This window comes from Argopecten irradians, chromosome 2, assembly GCF_041381155.1.
Source record: "Argopecten irradians isolate NY chromosome 2, Ai_NY, whole genome shotgun sequence".
Taxonomy (NCBI): domain Eukaryota; kingdom Metazoa; phylum Mollusca; class Bivalvia; order Pectinida; family Pectinidae; genus Argopecten; species Argopecten irradians.
Window position 1 is genome coordinate 15775718 of NC_091135.1, and position 6942 is coordinate 15782659.

Below are 6942 nucleotides of genomic sequence, written 5' to 3' on the forward strand. Positions count from 1 at the left end.
GCAAACATGTCTTTTTGGGGCCCTCCCCCCCCCCCCCATTTTCGCCGAGTGAAATGTTCTAAAATTGCACATTTGAAAGATAAAAAGGGTCCTCCTGCACATTTTTGTACTTCATTTTAGAAAATTTTCCGCTGCGCGGCGCGTTTCCTAAATCGTTCAAGCACTTATTGTTCAAACCATTGATAATGAAAATTCAACACACACGAACAAGACTAAAATGTCAATCAAGGGATTATACTATTTCAAAAAATGCTTCTTAAAAGATTAATTTGTTTATATGTCTTAGTAAGACAATCAATTCATTATTATTTTTAGTTACACAACAATGTGCCGATGGTGTGAATCCGGTATGTTCAGATCGCGCTGGGTTGCATAATGATAAGACAACACTCACAATTATCATTTCCAAATGCAGATCACATTACCGTGTTAAATAGGCTTAAACATCATCAAAATACAAAGTCGTAATATTTTTTCTCGGGGGAGGGTGGGGGGACCCAACAAAAACAAAATTCTCTATCGCCTACGGCGCTCACAAATTCAACGAAATGCATCGTAAAACCCATCTCAGCCATTCATAATCGTAAATATTTTCCCGCGGGAGAACCCAGTACCTCCCAAACACGAAAATCTCACGCCTTCGGTGCTCGCAAAATCATCAAAATACCTCGTAAAATTCATCTCAGCCATTCTAAATCGTATTTTTTTTCCAGGGGGGAAACCTCCAGACCCCCCAAACACCAAAATCTCACGCCTTCGGCGCTCGTAAATTCAACAAAATGCTTCATAAAACTCATCTCTGCCATTCTAAATCGTACATTTTTTCCCGGGGAGACTCCCCATCCCCAAACACCAAAATCTCGCGCATTCGGCGCTCTAAAACTCATCTCAGTCATTCTAAATCGTAATATTTTTTCCAGTTGATACCCCGGACCCCCAAAACTCGCACGCTAATTTCCGTATTCACAACTTTCCTGTTAGCGACGCCACTGTCTATAGATATTAACAAGGATTATATGTAATAATATATGAAAAAAAAGTAAATCAAGTATCTCCTGTGGGCGCGCAAGGGGGAGGGGGAGGGGGGGGGTTACACAATATTGTTTCATCTTCCTACGCCACTGCCTGGTTATGGTCCGACTCAAGGCTTCAATCTTTTCATTTACATTATTATCTTTATATAGATAGACAATTATACTTAGATTCAAATATATACTTATACTTATACACTTTCAATTTCATTCAACTAATTCAAAAATAGTTTCTACATTCTGATAATTTTACCAAAATAAGGTAAATAAATAGATAACTTACTCTATGAAAAATGCACAGGATGTATAGACTCTACAATATTAGTTAAAGGCCCACTACCTTTCCGAAATGGCTTTTTATTTTCATAATGGGAATATAAAACAAAATTGATAACTTTGTAGAGTCGCAAAAATTATTAGCTTAATAAAGTGAATAGTCGGGCAAAGAAAACCAGTCTAAATGCGTTCATTGGCCTTCCAAAAGTTCTCACATATTAATACGACGGTCAAGTTCTGCTTAGTTTCCCAGTTCTGACCATTAAAGTAAAGGAAGTTGAAAGCATTGAAAGAAAGCATTGAAAGCGAGGCTGCGTGGAAATGTAACCACGGACATAGTGAGCCGGGAGGACGTTTTAGAATTTCCATACTTTAAATTAATTTCTTCGTACGCAGACAGATTTTGACGAGAGATTTGATTTTTCCATTTCATAAGAAATTATACTGGATACATTCACAACATTTTTACCGACGACTTTAGCCATCCTTGCCCGACTGTTCACTTTAAAGTTAATACACTTATCACCTTCTGAACAATTTGATTAAAACAAGTAAATTTGGAATTTTCATCCCCCGCTTTCAGGACATATAGGTAAACATTATCGATGTTAGGTTTAACCTCGGTTGAAACATGAAAAAATAAATTGAAGTCTTGTTCGAAAGTAAGACATTTAACTTTGTTATCAAGTTTGAAGAAAATCGGTTCATATTTATTACAGATATTGTACGGAAGTGGCAGAAAATGACTTTTTTTTTTATTATTAAATCAAAGGGTCATAACTCTGCTAATTAAGATCTGCCAAAAGTGGCGATGCGGGTCGTCTTGTGTTTCCCGCTGTCGTCCTAACATTACAGCACGTTAGTACTGCGCCAGACGGCAAAACAGCGAACTGAATCTTCACTGTTAACATCGATTACGCAAGAAAACTTACATTTTTTTTTATGTTTTAGCCTCATCTTAGGCCGTCATTAACTTTCGTATAATGTTATAGACTCTAGTTGTTTTAAGAAACTTTTAATTTTTGTTTCAGATAGGTAATGGGCCTTTAAAGAAAAAGAAAAGAAAAGTTACAGAAGTAGAAAAATTCCCCCTAGATATATCCAAATACCGCAAAAGGTCTGAGAGACCAAAAACACAACTGCTCTCATTAAACTCTCTCTGTCTCTCTCTGTCTCTTCTCTGTGAACTGCCCACAGACAAAGGAAAGTTCTCAAAAGATAGAATTTTGGAGGGAAAGTTTGACCAATAAAATCACATTATTATATCTATAAATCAATAAAATCAATAAAAACAATTAGCTGACCAGTCTTGTAAGTCACCTGACTGATACCTGACCTCGCCTATATGCGCTAACTCATTCCAGGTAACATACAGGTATACAGGTAAACAGGACAGTGACAAATAGACAGTACTGGGCAATACTAGATTGGCCACCAGTCTCTAGAATATTAAAAAATTCACTAAAATTTGGCTTGATTATTATACTGAGCCTAAGTTTTAAACTAGGGGGAGATAATCTAGTAAAGAACTCTGCTGAGAAAGTCTTATCAACAACTTAGGGTCTGGTGGCCAGTCTAGGGCAATACATACATGTAGTGAAGGGGTGCAGATTAATTTATAACTATACATGAATACACTAATACTGATTACATAACTAATTAATTACATAATTAATTACAATAATAAGTTAATGAAATACCCTGCCACAAAATGGTTTTGAAAAGGCACGCGACATGTATTTATTCACATGTATAGTAAAAATATGGCTAAAACGAAAGTAGAACCTTACGATATCAGTCGCTAGCTTTACAAGATGCGTTAATCGGTCAGGACACATGACTCACATTACCAATGGCGCTTTTGGAAGCACACTATCACTCGTCAGGTCTCCGTAACAAAAGAAATGATTTTAGATACGTATTAACATGAACAGAAACAGTAACTGTTGCAGTTGACCTATATAACACCAATTGATTGGTAAGTCGTGTTACATGTATACTGTAGAATAAGCTACGTGTAAGCACGGGGCCTCGTTACTAATGATGATATATATAAGATAGGTCACGTCTATTTACATACCCTAGTCCGCTAAAACTGACCATAATCGCAGGCTCAAAATTCTGACTGATCGCCTGTTTTTATGGTCATACATTTACATACATGTAAATAGACGTGACCTACTTTTATATACATTATGTATATCGTAAGCCTATCCGTACCATACTTGTAGGTATTAAACTCGTCTCAGTCTGACAATAAATGTCAATATATAATCGATTATATATTTACGTTTATTGTCAGACGAGTTTAATACCTATGCAGCGATACATACAATGTAACGTGACGCTACCAAAATTGGAACACTTTTTGGAGATAACTGTAAATTCTATCATGTGCTTGAATCCAGGGGCCGCGGTTGACATTCCACAAATACATTTTACGCATTCAAGTTCATTTTCATGTTATGTTTACCAGTTTACTTGTCAACAGTGCATAGCATGCCTAGTCCATTAGGTTTGAATATACATGTAGTTGATTAATAAATGCCCAGACATAATAAAAAAAAGTTTGAATTCATAAAAAGAAAGTTTAAACATTTTTCAGTTTATTCAAGTAACAAATCTGTCAAAAATATTCCATTCTGCAATTGTTTTTCTTGTTTTAAAATATATGGATTTTTTAGGGTCGCAGAGTTTTTCACAATTTCATTAATTTCATTTTTATAATACAGATAATAAGCAGGTGTCAGTTGAACACTTAAAATTCTTACTTCTAGTTTTCCGTCTTTGCATGTTACAGAGTTAGCTCCCTTGCGGGTAGGTATCGATTGTTACGTCATAATTTTGTGAGCGGAATTCACGTCATTTTCTCCAAAAAGTATGATGTTACGCTCGCAAAAACATAACGTCACAATGAATACCTACCCGCAAGTGCAGATAACTCTATAATATGCAAATCGGGAATGGCCATAATAATGTGCTTCTGATATTAATCCAACAATTTAATGTTCAATAGAATTATAGCATGACAAACATTACTAATTTTTATATATATATGCATGAATGTGCAAACTGCTATGGCATAAACAATCAATACATTTTTACATCTATATGTAGCACCTGTCAATCTCATTCTGTATATATATATACATTGAGTTAAATCTTGATTATAAATTAACTACATCTGTGTATGACATACTTATACAGTCTACAATACATCATTTTTTTGTAGGACCATAAGTATGGAGTGTGAGAAGAATATGGAGGTAGATAAGATTGAACGTCTGCGGGAGCGGATCCTCCAGTGCCCTATCTGTATGGACGAGTTTCAGGACCCTCGTATTCTGCCCTGTCACCATTCTGTGTGCCTGAACTGTCTGCTGGACTATGTCAGACACTCGTCGTCTTCAGGCCGACTTTTTAGGTGTCCCCAATGTAGGTAGGTATATATCCTTACAAGCAAGCAGTCAGTATTTCTATACATGTACCTATGTATATGCATACAAATTACAGGTATTAAACTGGACAAAGAAAGAAGACAATCAATTTGAAAAAAACAAACAATTTAACCCATTTCCTTGTTCATGTAGATCTAATAACTTAATGACCTGGTCATCCTGAAAGACAAAATACTGGTATTGACTGCCTGTTTTTGTGCTGTATAAGAGGCTTACAAGCAGCCCAGCAGTATACACTAAGCTGACCTTTTGTGATTGGTTTCTATTTTATGTTTGATTGTGTTACAGGAGTGATGTCTGTGTACCTAGAGGAGGAGTTAGAGACTTCCCGCCCAATTTCTACATCAACTGTATCCAGGACGAGATCGGTGCTAGGCCATACTTTGGTGTGTGTGATGTGTGTCGTCGAGACTGGCTAGTCTCACAGTACCGCTGTATCAACTGTGACCTTGACATTTGTAAATTTTGCATCCACGAACACCGTCTGTTCAGCCATGCAATAGAAGAGGAAGCAAACATCATGAAGATAGAGACAGGTAACATTGGAGCTTTGCTGTCATCGCAGCGCACATGTACATCACACGAGGGTGAGACTCTACACATGTTTTGTGCGACATGCAACACACTCGTGTGTATGGCTTGTGTTTGTGAGGACCACAAGACACACAGTACCCAACCTCTTGGACGTAAACTAAGCCAGGCCCAAGGAGAGCTTCAAACAGAGCTTGATCAAGTCGGTTTGGAGTTAGCTAGTGTAGACAGGGCAATGGGGGAGGTTAATGACCTTAGGACCAGGATTCTGCAAGACCGAGAGGCCTGTGTACGGGCATTGCGTGCTCAGGCTCGCGCCCTCACACTTCAGATTGATGCCCAGGCAGAGGACTTGATCAACAATATCACAGAGGATGGAAGTGTAACAGACCTAGAAAGATTTTCCACTAAACTGTCCAGCTATAGGGACCAACTTCAGCGTGGCACCAAATTCCTGGAAAACCTTGAAGAGGGTGACATTAGTTTGGAACTCATTGATACCTACCGTCGATATCAGAGCAGTATGACGGAGTGTAAGAAGAGTCTGGCGGGTCAAACTCTCAAACATCATCATCCTTCATTCTCACCAGGACTACTACGCAAAGCTGGGCAATACAGATTCTTTCACTTTGGACGTCTAAAAAATAAAGGTGAGCAGACAACATTTCTTCCTTTCCTGCCCAGGAAAGGACGTTTGGGACGTATGATGAATAATATTGAACACAGACAAAAATATGTTACTTTAACACAGTGTTGGCGAGTACTGGTTGCTGTAATGACAGTGGTGATGGTTATGACACTGGTTGACCTGTCACTAAAACTCTATTCATCCCCTGGTACATTTACGCAGACTTTCGTAGGCTTTACTTTTGTCCTGTATGTAAGTGTAGCTGCAGTGTGTGCCTATCTAAAGGCATGAAACCCAGATGAAAAGGCTGCTGGTTGGCCTGGTTTATAATCTAATACTATAATTGTAAAAACTGTGACAGCTCCTGTTAACATTTCGGCATGTTAGTTTCTGACATGGTTAGAGTTGACAATTCTTATTTACTGGATTCACTTCCCTTCCTCCTTCAATACTGAAGTGAAACAAAGGACTGACTGAGTGAAACGAGGGGAAGATTATATTAAACTCTGGTAGGTCAGAATGGAGTTGACCAACTATAGACTGGAGCTGTGTACAGTGTGAATGTAAAGCCTGATTGGTACAGTGTATTTGTTTTATGTGTCCTGCGTTTTCAGCGCTGTGCTAATGATTTGCACCAATCTGCAATATTTGTAAAGTAATCATAAATTGGACTAATTAGTAATTTCCATAGATGTTGCTTTCTGTTTCGAAATGTTCGGTCACATGAAATGGATAATGTCATGAAATATCCAAATACTTTCAGATAATTAAGTTACAGTAGTACACTTCATATGGTAATCTGATGAATAGTATTACTAAATTATTAGATTTGAATTATAAAGAGTGCAGATCGACAAAAAATTGACTGTTAAGTTTACGAAGTGCAATGAAATCTTAATCTGTGTAAACACATATATAAAACTATGTATATGAGCTATGTAACTTTTGAAATATTACATGGATTAAATGTAATTACATGCAATTCTTTTGTGATAAACTTCAGTTATTTACAGCTGTG

At 37.3% G+C, this 6942-nt stretch overlaps 1 protein-coding gene across 1 annotated transcript; it reads left to right on the forward strand.

Annotated features, from left to right (window-relative positions):
* The first annotated feature begins 3118 nt into the window (after positions 1–3118).
* On the forward strand, positions 3119–6215 carry LOC138314591 (E3 ubiquitin-protein ligase TRIM56-like). The gene is made up of 3 exons (XM_069255001.1): positions 3119–3188; positions 4540–4746; positions 5054–6215. Exons 1-3 carry the CDS (start codon positions 3160–3162, stop codon positions 6213–6215), a joined length of 1398 nt encoding a protein of 465 aa, XP_069111102.1. The 5' UTR covers positions 3119–3159.
* Positions 6216–6942: the final 727 nt, after the last annotated feature.

Coding starts and splice junctions, on each gene's coding strand:
- LOC138314591 (XM_069255001.1), top strand. CDS start 3,160: ATGGCGCTTTTGGAAGCACACTATCACTC. Junction 3,189..4,539: donor TTGGAAGCACACTATCACTC/GTCAGGTCTCCG, acceptor ATTTTTTTGTAG/GACCATAAGTATGGAGTGTG. Junction 4,747..5,053: donor TTTAGGTGTCCCCAATGTAG/GTAGGTATATAT, acceptor ATTGTGTTACAG/GAGTGATGTCTGTGTACCTA.